The following is an 18,778-nucleotide window of genomic DNA, read 5'->3' as shown; positions in this document are numbered from 1 at the left end:
ATTTACCTGACCTCTTTGTTCCTGTTTCTTTTTTAGTAAAATGGGTCACTAACTGGGACAAATTGATCAGGTTGTTATAATGATTAAATGACATAATGCATAAAAAGCTCTCAGCATCTGGTAAGATGGCTTATACTCTTATTAGTTAGAATTTCTTTCTCAGTTACCAAAAGCTCACCAAGGAATAAAGATAGATGAAACCGATTAAGAGGCAGTTTGATCTCCAAAACTTCTGAATTGTGCACAGCCAAATATTAAGAATCAAATGGTGTTTCTTGCATGTTTACCATGTATGTGTAACTTTCTTAGACTTTGGAGGTGATGATAAAGAAACAGCAATAGTTCCTACTTTTAAGAAATTTATAAAGTAAACAAGTCAGATGTGCTAAATAAACTCAAAACAATTTAGAAACATTCCTGGGCTCTTGACTTCTGACCTCTTTTCAAATTAATTCATGCTGATTAAAATTTCTTATGCCATATTATGCCAGATGTGTGCTAAGAGGGTTTCTCCTTATTTTATTTATATTTTATCTTGTTTTGTTTTAAGCAAGGGACAGTGAGAAATGATGTCATTTCCGTTTTTCCTTTCAGAAAGGGTTGAGCATAGGATTTTTGGTCCAATTTCTTCCCCACCTCATCACCTTCAAAATGTCCTTCTCTCTCGTCCCACCTAAAGAAAGAGTAGCATCTCTGAATTATTGAGTAGTGCTTCTTGCAAGCTCAGTTAAAATTATAAAAGAGATGATATTGCCACTGAGCAAAAAGATGGATCTGTCCAAAAAGAAGGTGAGACAGTGGTAGGAACACCTGGCCATTTGTAACTGACTGAAGATTACAAAGATGAAATTAAGAAGGACACCCAAAATTTTTTCTCACATCATGGTTGGACTAGGCCCTCAGTTTATCTGTCAGTAAGAAATAAAGTCATTTATGGCTGTATTGATGACAGCTTCATTTCAAGCTAACGCTGCATGCTTACACTTTAAGAAAAAATGCCTGAAAGCTTCCTGTCATTCTTTTGTTCTTCAGAATGAATTCAAGAATTTTTTCCTACTTCACCTATTTGACTCTATTTTCCAGTATGGAAACAGACTGATATAGTTAATAAGGAATATGATTTTGACAATGGTCACAGAGGAGTATACTCATAGGTTTTCAAGTCTAGGTAGAGTAAATGTTAGTGACAGTTGTAGCCTACTAAAATTTAATGAGTATACTATATTTAGACAGAAAGTTACCATGGCAGACATTGAATAAAGACATTGATAAAAATGCCTAGCGGCTCATCTTGGGAGACGGATCTGAGTTTGAATCCAGATATGACATATTCTGGCTGCATAAACTTTGGCAAGTTGCTTAACCACCTGGAGTTTGAGTTTCTAAGTTTGTAAAATGGGCCCAATGATATCCATCTCATCGAATTGTTTAAATAAGAATGCATATAAAATATGTGATACTATGCTAGGCACATAAATATATTATTCAAAGGCCTTGATATTCCCAGATAGCTGCTAACCATTGCTTTGAATGATAAGTGCCAAGGGATGCAGAAATGCTTACCCATTTTGCCAATAACACAAAAGTCTAGCAAAACAACTTTTCAAAGACTATCACAAGCATATATGAACTTATCTACTGAGATTTATCAACCCATGCATGAAAATTTTCTCAAAATTGCCGGTGCTACTTTAAGAGCCATAGTTGAGTTTATAAAAGTGAAAAACCAAGGTGCTGCTTAGTTGTCATCAAGTTATGTGAAGATTAGATTAAATAAGCTAGTTTATTCTTATAGAAGTATTTACGCCCAGTGTTGCATTTCACACATAAGTATGTACCCCACCGGAAAACTAACTTTAAGGAAATTATTTTCTAGATCCCAAATTTTCATATGTATTAATCCTTAAATTTTATATGTCTGAGTAGGAGTGTAGTCAAGGTATCTAGCTTGTTTTTCTGTTCCCAACTCCCGTGTCTCCACTGTCCTTTCCAGTTTATAAAAGAAGCATATTTCTCAATGATATCAAATGTTACAATGACATATAGTGCTACAATGTACAAATTATGGGGCTCCAAACAACATGATTCAAAACGTTGGTGCCGGTTTTAAGGAAGTAACTTGTAATTGGGTGACAAATACTTTGCATATCAGGTGACTTCTAAGTTATTACTTCAACAAAACTGAAAAAGGAACCCATCAAATTGCCTAATTATTTTTGTTGAAGATCACTAAGATGAATAAAGATATTCAGTGTTCACATCTAAAAAATAAATCAGAATAGAAAAACAACATTTTAAGGAAAAATATGCATCAATAGGTACATGACAAAATTGTTTTTAAAAAAGCCATATTTTTCTCAGTAAGAAATGCATTTCCAATAAAATTTACTTTTATGTTGAATGAGTATTACTATAATATATTTATATTATTATGATGAAGTATAAATTATAAATGCTATTAATATAGAGGAAAAAATATCATTTAAAGCCTCAACCTAGACATTTACTTTATTAAAGAGAAATTCCATAGGGTGATCTATAAAATATGTTTGAGCTAAAAACATGAAAACAGGATAAAATTTGGTGCAGAAGTCAAATGGAAATACTAGTTCAAGGGAGAAAACATATGTAAAACTTTCGACTATTATTTCAAGCCTGTTTATGTATTTTTAAATAAGTGACAAGTATAAAATCACTATGCTATTAGACTCTGTTAGGTTTATTTAAAAGAACAATGTAGTGATAATTTAGTAATTTTCATAATGTAAGAGACTGTCTTTTGCTATCATTTAAACTTATGGCTAAAATTTGTAAGGTTGAGTTAAATCGGGTCTGGGGTACATAGCTTATAATTTTTAATGTGGGGTATTTGCGAGCATTAAAATTGGAGAACGTAAATAATGTGTGTAAAATCCTTACACACATTGAATCAAAGTATCAGACTCTCCAATGGCTTAGCAAGTGAAGTTCAACTGGCTTTGCCTCCTGTATTCTGAGCCTAACTCTTCCTGTGTCTTCTTAGCAGTCTGCATCTTTAAGCATCATGTACGGTATGGGTCTCTCAAGGGTCCTCTCTGCCCCACATTTATAGACCTCTTGAAATTTTTGATGCAGTTTACTATCAGGGATTCATATGGTACTAAATTGCCAGGGCTGCATACCAGGACACTTCATCCAGAAAGGCTGCAGGCAGCTTCTTTGGTTGACAAACAGTGTTATGAATAGACCTTGGAAGACTCTCAGTGCATAGTGTAACTGTGCTAACAGTAGGCATACCATGTATTGAAACGGCTTATTCTGAAAACATTGGTTTTCTCCTCTTTTCTACTGATAAAAGATGTCATTGCATAGGGATGATAGAAAAGAATTAATGAAGAGAAGAGGAGGAGGAGGAGACCACCACTACTGTTGTCCGCTACGTTTTAGAGCCAGAGAAAATAATCAGGTTCATTGACATGTAAGCACTTGTCCTGGGAGAGAACTGTTATTTAATATGTTAGTAACTGCACAAAGTCAAAAAGAAAGACATAATATTTCACAACTGAAAGCCGAATTTTACTCTTGTCTGCCCCTGATATCTGTTTTCTTTTCAAAGGATTACTAATATTTATAAATTGTCTTTAGTGGCATGCAGAATGGATTTGCTTTGCATAATCAATGGTTTGTATTCAATTAATTTTTCAAAATATTTTTTCAGTTACAGTTGACATATATCATACTAGTTACAGGTGTACAGCATGGTGATTAGATATTTATATAACTTACAAGGTGACCACCCTAATAGATCTAGTACCCGCCATACAGTTATCACAATATTATTGACTATATTCCCTAAGCTACACTTTACATCCAATGACTATTTTGTAACTATCAATTTGTACTTTTTAATCCCTTCATTTTCACCCAAATCCCAATCACCCTTCCAACTGAAACCATAAAAATATTTTCCTTATCTATGTTTGTTTCTTTTTTGTTTATTTTGCTTTATTGTTTTTCGATTGTACATATAAATGAAATCATATGGCATTTATTTTTTTCTGTCTGACTTATTTCACTTAGAATACTGCCCTCTAGGTCCATCCATGTTGTTGCAGATGCCAAGATTTCATTTTTTTATGGCTGAATAATATTCCATAGTATATATGTACTACTTCATTTTTATCCATTAATCTGACAGAAACTTAAGTTGCTTCCAAATCTCAGCTATTGTAAATAATATTGCAATGAACAAATGGATTGATATGTTTTTCTGAGTTAGTATTTTGGGTTTCATTGAATAATAAAATTGCTGGGTTCTTCTTTGTCTCTTGTCTTTGTTTTAAAGTCTATTTTGTCTGGTATAAGTGTTGCTACCCCCAGTTTTTTGTTGCTGCTGTTTCCATTTTCATGAACTATCTTTTTCCATCCCTTTACTTTCTGCCTGTGTGTTTCTTGCGATCTGAAGTGAGTCTCTTGTAGGTAGCATATGTAAGGGTCTTGTTTTCTTCTCCATTCGGCAACCCTATGTCTTTTGATGGGAACATTTAATCCATCTGCATTTAAGGTAATTGTTGATAGAAATGTAGTTCTTGCCTTTTATTATTCACATTTTTTATATTTTTTTCTTCTTCTCAAAAATCCTCTTTAATTTTCTTGTAATACTGTCTTTATGGTGATGAATTTCCTTAGCTTGTTCTTTCCTGGGAAGTTCTTTATCTGTTCTTTGATTCTGAATGATATCTTTCATAGGTAGAGTAATCTTGGTTGTAGGGCTTTGATTTTCATTACTTTGAATATTTTGTGCCAATCCCTTCTGGCCTGCAAGGTTTCCATTGAAAAATCAGCTGACAGTCTTCAGGGTGCTCCCTTGTAGGTAACTAAGTGCTTTCCTCTTACTGCTTGTAAGATTCTCTCTTTGACTTTAATTTTTGGCATTTTAATTATGATGCATGTTGGTGTGGACTTCTTCGAATTTATTTTGTTTAGAACTCTCTAAAATTCCTGAGTTTGTATGTCTATTTCCTTTGCTAGGTTAGGAAACGTTTTCCATCATTGTTTCTTCAAATAGGTTTTCAATTCCTTGCTGTCTCTCTTTTCCTTCTGATACTCCTATGGTGTGAATGTTAGTACATTTGACATGGCCCCAGAAGCCCCTTAAACTATACTTATCTTTTTGAATTACTTTTTCTTCTTGTTCTAATTGGGTGTTTTCTTCTACCTTCAAATTGCTGATTCAATCCTCTGCTTTATCTAATCTATTGTCAAGTTCCTCTAATGTATTCATTTCAGTTACTATATTCTTCATTTCTTCATTTTTGTTTTCTATTTGTCTGTTGATGTTCTGAGATCACTGAGCATCCTTATAACCAGTGTTTTGATCTCTGCATCTCTCAGAACATCAACAGAGAAATAGAAAACAAAAGTGGAAATAGAAAACATAAAAAGGAAAGAGTCAGAAATGAAGAATACAGATTGTTCATCTTCATCTTCATTTTGTTTAGTTCTTTTTCTGGAGTTTTCTCCTGTTTTTTCATTCAGGACATGTTTGTCTCCTTATTTTGTCTTTATTTTTTTTTCTATGTATTAGGTAGAGCGGCTCCATCTCCCATTCTTGATAGAGTGTCCTATGGAGCCTAGTACCACAGTCTCCCTGGTCACCTGAGATTGGTTTTTCGGGTATGTCCTTTGCCTGTGCTGTGTGTGCCCTCTAGTTATAGTTCAGCCTTGATTGCTGTTGCTACATCAATGGGAGGGATTGACTCTCAGGTTGATAGGTTTTGAGGACTGACCATGCCTATAGTCAAGGAGTTATTGTGTAGGGGCTAACTCCCAGGGATCAGGATTCATTTTAGCGAGGCTCTGGCGACTGCTGAGTCTGCCCTTTGGTTTTGTCATTTGTGAATATGGTTGGATGATGTTTTGGTGTGGTCTGAAGCTGACCGGTAGGTATGTCAATTCTGGGGCCTCTTGGGAGGACCTCTGGTGGAGGCCAAGGTCAGCCTTGCCCAAGGCCACTTAATATGAGCTACAAAGTGATTGCAGATGGTTGCTACTTCTGCTGGTTTTGGAGGTGCCTAGAATAGGCTAAACTGTGAACCAAGTTAGGCTGTTACTTGTACCAGGCTTGGGGCTGCTCAACAAGAGGTATGAACCATGCTGAAGTCAGATGCAATTTGGGGTTCATAAACTTTTGAGAGATTTTAGGAAAGTCAGCAGCATGAGCCAAAATAGGCCATTTGTATAGAAAAGTGACTGAAAGAAGCTTGGGTGTACCCACAAGGTCCAAGGAAATTCCCAGGGTGGGGCCAACAGTGTTAGTCAGGTTGATGGAGACTCAGATATGTTGCCCAAATGTGTGTCCAGGTTAGGTGAGTTTGGGCTCAACAAAGACACAATGGCCTCTGCCAGTACTTCTGTCTGGAAGGAAGCTGCCCCTCCAGTCCTGGCCTGAAGCCAGGCCACACATTCAGCTCCTCCTTGTATGTCCCAGAGGCCTTTTTCTTATTTTTTTATTTTTTTATTCTGAATGTACTGAAAGTTTTATTGTGCTATCAAGGAAATTAAAAGGTGAATTAGCAATAGGTAAAGCAAAACTAAAAGAACAAATCTCTGGTACCTTTTGAGCTGCTGCCCCAGCACTGGAGCTCAGAGCAAGTGAGCTTATCAGCATGTAAGTCCATGCACGGGCCCCTTAAGAGGAAAGCCTGAGCCTCCAGCACCTTCCATCTCACCTAACATAATCTCTGCTGGAACCACTGAGCCAGAAGTTGTGGGGATTTTTCTTCTCCACACTAGAACCCTAGGCTGGGGAGCTTTGTGTGGAGCTGAGATCCCTTACTCCTCAGAAAGAACCTATGCAGACGAGATATCCATCCTGATTTTTAACCATCATATGTAGGTGCGGGGCCAGCCCATTATGCCTCTCTGCCTCCCTAACAGTCTCAATGTGGCTTCTTCTATATGTCCTTAGTTGTATGAATTCTGTTCAGCTAGACTTCAGGCGATCTTCAGTGATGGCTGTTCTGTAGTATAGCTGTAATTTTGATGTGGTCTGGGAGGAAGCAAACACAGCTTTCACCTACTCTGCCATCTTGACTGGAAGTCCCCAACATTTAATCTTAAGAATGACATGGTTTTTTTCTATTCTGACACCTCAAATAATGTGTTTTAATACTGTTCTTAAGAAGGAATTCTGATCCTATTTACTACAATTTGTATCAGATATTTAGTTGTGAGAAGAGATTCTGCATTTATTGTGAAACACTATGATTCTCTAACTTTACAATTTATTAAAGCTTTTGACATTATTTTGGAAAAAGGTACTCAAAGCACAAAGCCCAGTGACACTAACCTTTTTTTCACATATTGTTCAATGCAGATTCTCAGGCCCTCCAAGACTTATCTGTCACTCTGACGGAGGTGAACAGCAATCTGTACCCTAACAAGTTCTCCAGGTACTGGCGCATTTGAAAGTTTGAAAACCACTGAGCTACTAAAATCTAACCTCACAAACAGAACTTCCATTAGTAAAACTTGACTACAGTTGATAAGTTAAATAAGAATATTTCCCTTACCAATAAAAATGAATCCTTATACATAAAGGAATCATACTCATAAATCTTAGATCCAAAAATTAAGGGTTAATATACTTTTTATTATGTAATTAGGCATTTGCTTCCAGAGGGTTTAAAGATCTTCAACTATTGAGAGCCAGTGACATTTTGCTAGTTCTCTAGATGGCAGGAGTAAATATGTTGGCTTTATAGTCATAGTAATGCTGGACAGTTTGGTCTGATGCTTAGGGATTTAAGATGAATGGATAAAGATGGTGAGGAATCTTATTCTAGTCATGCCCTCTTTTCCTAATTTCCCTTTTCACTGTTGGGTCTTCTTTCCTTTTCCTTAGGGAGCTGAGTGATTGATAGCCTAATCCAGTGACTGTATTACCGCTGCCTCAACTAGGACTCTTTTCCTTATCATTAGCAGTTAGCCTATGGTTAAATTCACAGCTCACTGCTTGGTACAACCCCTGAGATTTAAGGGTCTGGCCTTTAGAAAATATTTAACATAAAACTGAAATCTTGACATACTGAGAACTCAGTTCTCTGCAAGGCTTCTTTAATTAATCCAATGTACTGTACCATTGTTCTGTATGAGACTATGACATGGTGAACTGTTTCTGAAGCTTACGGAGATGTGTAGTTCCAAATTAAACAGTCACTGACGTGTACCTACACTGATTTTTTAGTACAGTAGATATGCATGAATCTGTGAATATTTAAATTCAAGCTCAAACAGTGACACAATACTCTCTGGCTTTACTTTCATAATAGAACATTTTTGATTAATTTCAAGCTTGAAATCATTCTTTATGAAAAAAAAACACACAGAGGAAAGAAATTTAATAATTCATTACCACTGCTTCAAAGGTAAGTTTTCTTAATATGCTTGTCAGAGTCCTTTGGTTTACAAAGTCTATCGAATAGTAGGAGCTGGTACAGATGTTAATTTATTTTCCTAATTTTGAACAAAAGAAATATATATAATATCCATATACCCATGAATTTTCTGGTTCTTAAATACTATTCAATTTTATCATTTAACTACAGGACCACAGTTATTTTAAAATACCTTAAGAAAAAATGTAGAACTTGATCTATGCTTTAAACCTTTGCCCTTGCTCCAGTCCTTCGATGAGCTGTAAGAATCTATGAATATGGCAGCTGAGTCCCAGATGAAAAATTATGCATCTCATAAACTGCTATTCTGCTGAAATGTCAAGCCAAAGCAAGGCTGTACCTCAAACTCAGCACTTGGCATTTTCCTTCTGTCTGCTTTGTTGCCATGAAGCAAACATGAACAGTAAGGATTTGTGTAGGGCAGGTAGCAGGCGAGCTCACTGTCAAAAATCTATTATTAGGGCTCTGATCTTCTGCACAGACCAATGACGGCCAAACAGTGAGAAACTTGGCTTCAGGAAAGGCAATATAATGCAAAAGGGGGTTCTTTGTCAATCTGTGCAGGAATATATTCAAATGAGCATGATTTAAATGAGAATAGTTTTAATGTTGAGCTTCTCTCAAACTAATAATTTATAATGAAAATCGTTATTCAGCATCTTTATTTGAATACTACTTTTGACTATTCTGCAAATATAGTACATATATTTATATAAGGTCTTTAATCATTTGCTCAGTTAAATTTTTGGTAATCTAAGAATGTTTTTATATGTATGAATAAAAGGCTAAAGTTTTTGCATTATTTTGGTATACACAAAAAAGGAAAGGAGATGAGTGAGTACAAGATAGAAAATTCTTTAATTATTCTTTATGGCCTGATTTGTCACTTTTTATTCATTTAAATATTAGCTTTATCTATCAGGTTATTTGAGACTTTAAAATATTAAAATCTAAGCTTTTATTGATAAGATGATTACAATCGATAGCTAAAATTTTATGACAGATAGTACGCATGTTTTTCTGAAAGGATTTTATGCATCAATAATCATGTGATTGACAGATGAAAAATATCTAGCCCATTAAGAACTACTTCCTATTAAAAAATACCAGTACTGTATTTTATGATATAATTGTAATGCATAGTATAAGAACTTAAAGCAATCCTCTCAAAATCTTCAGTTGCTGGCATACATGAAAATAGTTATTCAAAGCAAAACGTTACTGAAACTTCTGGGTTTGCAATCTGTTATATGTTTTGTCATCCTCCCCATTTTACACATATAGTTACTAATACATACTTCAAAATAAATTTGAGTTTCTGGTTAGAGCGGGTTACACTGGATTTGTATTGACCAAATGCCCACTGGCTGAGTACATGGTCCCCATGATTCATGCCTATGTCACTGTTTTTAAAACAAAGTATTCAGTATAGAGTCGATACTTAACATCCTTTATCAAACTACTATATTGATTCACTCAAGTTTTCTGAACTATATACTTCGTATTTACTTCCACCCCTATACTGACACAGATTTACAAGCTACTGGCAACACTTCTAACTTGCACCTTTTTTTATTGGTATTTCCCATGTTGATTTTACAGTGAAATCACTTTTAGGAGGCTTGTAAACATAAGAGCCCAGATAGATTCAGTGTCTAATGGTCCACATGGCTAGATTTCAAATCATTCATTATCTATTTGTAGAATTGTAGAGTATCTTTGAAGTATACCATTATCATTTGTTGAGAAATACACAATCATTTCTTAAACCTTCTGCAATATCCTACATGTGATTAGTACTTACTAGTTTGGGTTCCTGAAATAGAGAACGAATCTCTGATGAATTATTCAGAAGTCTAATAAAATTTGTAATTATTAACATTGAATAAAATGTGTTCTATTGTTTTAACTAAGTTGATACAAAATCAATAACTTCAAACAAGCATCCAAAATTTGAAATTGAGAACAAGAATTTCCACTTTTGGTAAACCAAAACAAATTTGGCAGATAAAACAATTTATAACAATGCTAATTTTTCAAGCTTGTGGGAGGTAAATCATATTGAGTATAAAGTATCTGTCATCATTTCAAAGATCCTCCTTCAGAGAATTTTCAGATCTTTTCCTTAGTGTGGATGTGTGTGTGTGTGTGTGTGTGTGTGTGCGCGCGCGCTTATACATATAACAAACAAAATATGTATAGGACAATGGAATAACATAACAAACACAAGAAATATACCTATCCCCCATTAATAAAAAGAAACATTTAAAACACAAGGAACAAAAACTACTTCAAATGAGTTTACCTCATTGAAAGATGCTTGATTACTTTTTCTCTGAGGCAGCTGTAAATAAATAAATGTCATTCTCATGAAGTCAGATGCAAAAAGTCATATTTTTAGTTATGCCATGCAGACTCATTCTTAATTATCTCTAGAAGAATCTTATTCACAGGGAGGACTTCATGTAAAAATGTCACACCAAAGCTGGATAACACCATTTATATAGGTGATAGTAATCTCTGGGCTATCTCAAGATGTCATTGTTTGGGGGCAGAGACAAGGAAAAGGTCAGAATTTATAACTAAAACTAGGAAAAATAATGACTAGTTCACTTGAGGATGGAGTTTATAAAAAATGTTACTGATGAGATTAGTGTCTCTTTCAATCAAAAAAATAAAGCCAAGGAGTTTTTTTTCCTCCTTTCCCCTTCAAGAAAAAAAAGAAAAAAAGAAAAAACAAATAATAACTAATAACTCAACTGTGTGGTGTTACTTGAACAAACTGTTGTTTGATATTAACAGAAACTCTTTGCATGGATTCTGGAAAAAGGAAAGTTATGTGGTAACAACTTACAGTGGGAAATATCACTGTCCAAAGTAGGGTAAAGAACATTGATTCTTTAGACTTAATGATGTGAACAGAAGTACTTGCATGGTGGAGAGCTTAATTAGCCATCCAATTTCATGAAAACATTCCTTATGAATACTGAAGAAGATCTCTTTTGATACTGTTCTATGACATCGCCTTTACTTCTATAATTCAACCTTTAATGGATTCACACTGTGAACATGAATGTATTCCCAGGTATTTCTCCTACAACTGAAATTCACGTTTATAAATCATTCTATTATGAATTTGGCTCATATACTTTGCCCTCCCACAGAGGTGAGTTGGAAAAATAAAATTTCTAAAATTACGAAGCTGAAAATGAGACCTTGAAATGGGGTGCTAACTTTCCCCGTTGATATAAATTTAAACTGCAACAAGTAGAAATTACTTTGTTTAATGACTTTGGTATGCTAAATGGCATTTTTATTTAACAAAGAGACATCCTTTTAAAACAATAGCTTTCAGGCTTTTTGAAGTTAAACACTATAAATAATGTTCTTTATACCATGACCCAGTACAGAAATTATATACATGTGTGTATTACATGTATAAATTAAAAAGATATTTGACCAATGTTTCTCCTAACTGCAAATCATTCTCATGTATTTTCTATTCTATTTCACTTTAAAAGAAATGTTGATTACAGTTCATTAAAGTTGACTCCATTGTACACTTGTGAGTTGGGAACCAAAGTTTGAAAACATTGCTTTACTTTAGATTCCAGACTTGAAATAATTCAACTGACATTCTTTATCTGAGGTTTTGCCTTCCCAATGCTATTGCCTCCCTTTATTAGCTAATGAATTTTAAAAGAACATTACTAAAATGCGACCAATTTTCTGTAGAAGATGCACTACCCCCAAGTACCTCACTATTTCACCATTTCGACAAACCCAAACCTTCTTTTCAAATACCAGAATTCTTATTCCAAGAGAAAATAATGAAAACTAAATGAAGAGCTAGAGAATACTGAAAGGGAAAAATGTCCTTCTCTATATACAATATGCATTGTACTTCAGGTGGCTATCCAAAAATTCTACTTAGCTTTCATGTAAAAAAACCTCTCTGATTCAAGCAGCTCTTGTAAAAGTAGACATTCTCATGCTATGGGAACGTATTAGCACTGAGCTGTAGTGATTTTTTTTTTTTTTTTTTTTTTTTTATCTTATAAAAGTATCTGGCATATTTTGTGTGGTGCTCTTCAGGGTTGCCAACTCCCGGGCCACACAGCGGGAGGTGAGTGGTGGGTCAGGAGCATGCAAAGCTTCATCTCCATTTGCAGCCGTTCCCCAGTGCTAGCATTATCACCTCGGCTCCGCCTCAGATCATCAGGCATTAGATTCTCATAGGAGCACCGGTCCCTGGTTCCAAAAAGGTTGGGGACCACTGTGAGGCTCATTTGGAGTCTTGAAAGCCATATTTGATAAAACTCTGAATGGTAGTTAGCCATTTTGACATTTTTATCACTCCTAAAATTTAAAGCCATTATTATTTAACACAATTTTGCTAAGCTAAGTATTGAAGATATTTTGTTATAGGTGTTGCTTCTTTCCTAAAATTTATTATCATTGCCTGTTTAAACCATTTTTTTTTTTCAAATTCTATTACCTTAAAATTAAAGCAAACAGTGCTTTGTAGGAGAAAAACTATTACTTTTTTCAAATGGAGGAAGGCTATTTTCAAAACAGGTTGTCTAATGTGAAGGGTCTTAATATAGATCCCATTAGAAATGAGGTACAAGCCCTTAAAAATGTTAGGAACTCTTTGCTGTTTACAATGAAAGTTCCACCGAGGCTTAGCTGAGCTTATAGCCCAAGTGATTATTTATATATGAATTTATAAATCTTAGAAATGGAGTTTTATAGAAATGTTAACAGGCCTTGAGGTATAGCTGAACTTGTTTTCAGGTACCACTATAATTTGCAGTGTGTGTATGCTTAAAGACTGCCACACAAAAGACTTTTTCTAATGCTGTAATTTTGTAGTTTTATTAGACTGAGTTATAGTATGGGAGAATATTCAGAAATTGCAGCTTAAATGAGAAACCGTGAATGGTGTTACTTATATAAAATACTACTGCAATAGTTCTTTTATTAATTTTTAATGTTCAGCATCTTCTGTGACCTCCTTTATTCTCTTGCTGTCAACATGGCAGGCTGAAAAAATTGAAACGGGCTGACAGAAAACATAGTGCACGTTACAGCCCACTATGAAGCCTCCTGACTCTCTTTCTGTGGCACATGCTAACGCGCGGTCTGTGTTATTCTGCATTACAATAATATTTAAGGCCCTGTTTGATAGCTCCTGATAAAAGGGAGCTGTGTCTGGCCCCTGAGCAGGTGCTCCTCACCCGCCTTCCTCTTTCCAACATTGTGAGAATGGGAACAGCATTCAATTAAAAGCAGAATATAATCTTTTTATTTTTTCTTTTTTTAAATCATGGCTCATAGACACACTTTATGCTCTGAAAACATAATGCCTCAGCATGGACAGTGCTTTATTTGTGTTCATCCAGCCTATTCCAAAAGCACATTTTGGTCTGATTCAGCAGTGCTTTCTTGAGCAGTGGGACACTGCTATGTTTTGTATATGCAGCACTGTCTATCACCAAGGAGATTAATCCCCATACCAGTACAGTCAAGAACCTCACAGTATTGTCTTTGCAAGACCAAGTTCATGTTGTCACAGCAACAGAGTGCACATGGCAAAGACGATGAACGGGACTTTGGGACGAAAACTCTTTCTGCTTAAAATGCAAGTGTTTGATAATGAGAATGAGTGTGCAAAGGTATGAGATCTGCAAATGTCCCATCAGCCGAAGCTACAAATGCAATGTTTTAATGGTTGGTTTGAGGCAATTATGAAAGCAAGATTCTTTAAAGAAGGTAGATTTAAAAATTTTAGGAAAAGTGGAAACTAATCCAGACTATGAAAAAAGATGCTTGTTTTCCTCTTAGAAGGCCCTAGGATTAGCCTTTACTAATAAATGACAAGACAATTATGACAATGAGAAATCCTGAGGAAAACACAGACCACAAGAGAATAGAATTCACATAAAACCCTATTTTAGTATTCTCTCATCTTGTGCTATCAGTTATTTGAGCCTTCACACTCAAATAGTTATCTGTCATAACTATTAGGAGTTTTGACCAGTGATGGGTTATATCAATGTAAGATCATAAAAGACACGATACTCCTATTGTGACATGACCTCTTGATTTTTCAGCGACCTCCAAGAAAGCAAAATGCAAAGAGAGGGCAACGCCTACCAGACACTCCTCCATAAGTAGTCCTCTTCCCAATGCCCACTGCTGGCCAGGGTGTGCCATCAGCTTTTAATTCCATCAGACCCGAGACAGTATTGGTGGCTGTAACACCATCTGCACCACCTATGAAAAACACATCAATATTTACCTGCAGTTTTTTTCCTGCAGTTTTTAAAGGGACAATTGTTTAAAAACCCATTCAAACCCAAACGACATAGGAAAAGTATCTTCTACTACTTCCTGTTGAGAACATTTCAGCTCATCAAAAGTCTCCACTAATTTCACTTCTACAATTATGCTTAAAATGCTAGAAATCAAAATTTTTAATTACCACCACTTCATTTTTCCAAGTATCATATAGATTTATGGATGCCAAATGTTTTGTATTATTTTCCAGGTAATTTACAATATTTTTGCAAATCAGGATGTGATTTCCACTGGATAGAACACAGCATAACTGATTTTGAAAAATCATGCACTAAATGTATGATTTATGCATTCGAAAGACATCTACTGAACATATGTTTAAGGCAGTGTAGTAGGCCCTATGAAATATAATGGAAACTCGAAAGAAATTGCACATTGTAGAAGCTGGTATCTTTTTTTTTTTTTCACTTCATATAGGTTTTTAAATGCTATTGATAGATTATTACATTATGGGTTCATTTGTTTTAGAGTGGCTCTATGACTATACTTCTGTCTTATAATTCTTTGTGTATAAATCAGGTGCTTATTAGAAAAGGCTATACATGCTCTTGTTTGCCCTGGCCAAAGTTTGGAGTCCACTTATAAGTTTGTCCAGGTGTGAATCTACTGTATTTGAGAGATCAAGTAATCAACTTAATACTTTTCTTAAACTCTAAACAAAGATATATATACATATATTTGCACATAAAAATATTTTATATGGCTATATAATTCATGCCATACTTACATAAGTAGGCAATTGATGTAGGTCTAGAATTTCTTACCTTCCTTTGCAGCTCTTGCGATGCTGACGATATCAGTGACATTTGGGGTCAATTTGGCAAAAAAAGGAACTTGAACAGATTGCCTAACCCAGCGACAGATGTTCCGCACCAGCTCTGGATCCTGTTCAAATAGGTCAGTTAAATATAGAACATAATTAAAGAATTGCGACCGAAATGTATACTGAAACAACAGCAAAGCTGGAGATGTGCAAGGCAAATCCAACTTGACAATGAGCTCCATGATCTATTTCTCAAATTCCTCCTCGGTATTACACCTAGACTCATTAGGGAATTAAGTGTAACATACTTCAAGTGAACTGCAAGTTTATCACATAAAGGTTACATTCCTCAACCGAAGCCTTTGGGAAATAAAATTACAAAGACACACATGCAAGGACCAGTTTCCTACTTCCAGTTAAATAATAGCAGGAATAAAACATTAGCTTCTGGTGCGAAGTTTGGGAAACATTGTACAATTTCTAGTGACCTCCTTGATTTAAGTCTAACGAAAAATTTAATTTAAACTGCTGACTCATAGGTGAATGATATTAAATCAGAAGCCTGTTTGTTTTCATTATTTGAAGACAATCCTGCTGAAGTGTATTCAGAAGAAAATTTGTGACTTCCTAATCTATCTAATTATGATATATAGCATATGTTAATAAGGAATAATTCAGACTTAGATTATACATGAGCCAATCAGTAACTTTAGCTTTTGTAAATGGCACCAAGATCTGTGCAGCATTTTTAAATGTTTATCTACTTGAAAGAATTGATCAAAATGACAAAAATGAAATAAAGTATTAAATGCTCATTTTTAAAAGCAAAGAATAGACATTTTCTTACGCCTGCTTCCTGTGATTTTTCAGGCTTCTGTGTCCTCATGGGACAAATATCATTTAGAGGGCAATCACCTATCTTTTCCATTGAAAATAACTTAGCTGTAGTAATGTTCTTTGATTTTAACAGATACAATAGTCCTTTTTTTTCATTACTTTTAGTGCAAAATTTATTCTGACAGGTACTGATAATGCGCTTTGATAAATTACCTTAAAATATGCAATAGCAATTCATTATTGTACTTGGTAATATTATCTTAGCAAGCTAAAATGTTTTTTGAATAAAAGAAAAATCCAGAAAAATATATAGACATATATTTAAACTATGAAACTGTAGGCAAGTATATCATTTGTAATTAATATTTTTACATGTAAGAAAGTTGCTCTTTGCATTTTAACCTTTCGAATTCCTTTAAGATGAGATTTCTAATGTTATAACCTTTAGAAAGAACCTTTTCACTTCGATTTAATGTGTCTTGATCCATCATCTTGTATTCCTCTCAAAGTTATGCATTTATATGCTAAGATACTGCAACAAGGTAATTTCTGTTGATTGTTTTTGTCTCTATTCAGCAAAACTAATAATTTCAACAAAAAATTCTTTGGCTTGGCTTGTTCTCTTTTCAGAACAGTAATTTCTTCATTAAACATAAATATTAAAAAAGCATTATATGGAATGCTCTACAGGGCATACTGTGCATTATGAATAGTAAAATCTGGAGACTTAGCTGTACAAATTCTAACTCATGAAAATGGAGATCTGCCCCTGCCCATGCAATGTTCATGAAATATTTATAACTGTTACATTGGTATTATGAAGGCAGTTGCATCTTTGTGACTTTCATTTTTAAGTTATGAATTTCCATGGGACTTAGCCTAGAAATGACAGTAACTCTAGATGATATGAATTGCATGTCCTTTGTGAAAGCTCTCTTTAAGGTAGAATTTGACAATAATTTAAAGATCGCTTGAATTGCATAATATATGGAAGGTAGCCTGATAAGGATTACTGAAACAAATTTAAAATATTTGGTTCCAATTGAGTAAACACTAATAATCCAATATAGGCTTCTGAGTGGCTTTCAATACTATTGACCACTATGTCTATAATTTACTTTGGATATTTGTCACACCTTTTTTGTTGTTTATTCTCACTAGTTGAATACTTTAAATGAACGTCTTTTACTCGTTGTTAAATAATTTGGAATTTGTTCAAAGTTTTTCAGAATTGTTTTTAAAAACGTGGTCTCTCGTTAGTGTTATTTACTTGAATCATCTATCTATATTCTGAAATACCATAATTTGACCCTCCTGTACTTCTTTGAGTAAGATTCATGGTGATCAGATATATTTTTTTCTCATCTTCGCACTCAGCCAACTATCTGATGACTAATCCTCATACCCAGCAAAAACATAATTTTATTACCTGGGAATTTTAAAAACAACATTATTATGAAAGTAATGACTGTTTGTAAATTGAGAAGCTTTATTGGACAAGCAAACTAGGGAACATTTTAATACAACTAGAAATGTGGTAAGGCTAAGACAATGATGAGTCTGTATACTTTGGGGAATTAAAGGATAAACTAAAAAAAAACAAAAAGGATAGACTATAACTATTCACACATTTCTGGTTTCCTCATACTTTTAATGTTAATGTTCAAGAATTAAAAGCAATTAACAGTATTTCTGCATCTTGACCTCCTCATTTTGCAGTGATTGTCTCAAATGGTGTTGCCTTTCCTAACGAGTCAGTTTTCAGAAACTTATTGAGATGAATAAATTTTAGACAATTTCTACTTCTCCTCAAAATCTTCAGGATAAAAAATATATGAAGGTACTGTTAGCTCTCAGACAAAGTGAAATTTTTACATTATCCACACCAACAAAAAGTGAATAAAACAAAACAATTCTGGATTTCTTTTCTGCTTTGAGGCACAAAAACACCATTGTAGGTACTCAAAAAATAGTCATTGTGACAATGAGAGAAAAATAAATAAACACTCAGCACATTGTCAATTTATTTCTTTATATGGTCATAAAAATATAGACATAGTTTAAGAAATACCTGGATATATTTTATAACAGATAATATCTAAAAGCATGAAATCCAAGACTTGTTCACAAATATGGGATAATTTTGAAGAAAAATGGTAGATAATTATGCAGTAAAGAACAGCTTAACAAATGTTTTAAAGTGTTTAATCCACAAAAAGTGGATTATGTCTACCAAGATCACTACATTTTTATTGTTTCTTCCTACGGGTATTAATAATGCTCGTTCTGACCATGATTTGCAATCTCTCACATAGCAACTGCTCATATGTATGTATGTTCTTCTTCAATACCTGTTAACTCTTTTATTATTCATGTG

The 18,778-nt window shown here is 34.3% G+C and overlaps 1 protein-coding gene across 2 annotated transcripts in view; it reads right to left on the bottom strand.

Moving 5' to 3' along the window:
* Positions 1-18,778, bottom strand: part of DPYD (dihydropyrimidine dehydrogenase) — a 691,841-nt gene that overhangs the window by 184,843 nt on the left and 488,220 nt on the right. For both annotated transcript variants that reach the window (XM_036235253.1, XM_036235254.1), the window contains 2 exons: positions 15,566-15,686; positions 14,598-14,717 (listed from right to left, as the gene is read on the bottom strand). In XM_036235253.1, the coding sequence (XP_036091146.1) occupies positions 14,598-14,717; positions 15,566-15,686 (241 nt within the window). The remainder of the gene's footprint in view (positions 1-14,597; positions 14,718-15,565; positions 15,687-18,778) is intronic.

The sequence above is a fragment of the Rousettus aegyptiacus genome, unplaced genomic scaffold (genome assembly GCF_014176215.1).
Source record: "Rousettus aegyptiacus isolate mRouAeg1 unplaced genomic scaffold, mRouAeg1.p scaffold_m13_p_17, whole genome shotgun sequence".
Classification (NCBI taxonomy): domain Eukaryota; kingdom Metazoa; phylum Chordata; class Mammalia; order Chiroptera; family Pteropodidae; genus Rousettus; species Rousettus aegyptiacus.
The sequence above is the reverse complement of the archived record's forward strand: the minus strand, read 5'-3'. Positions and strand labels throughout refer to the sequence as shown.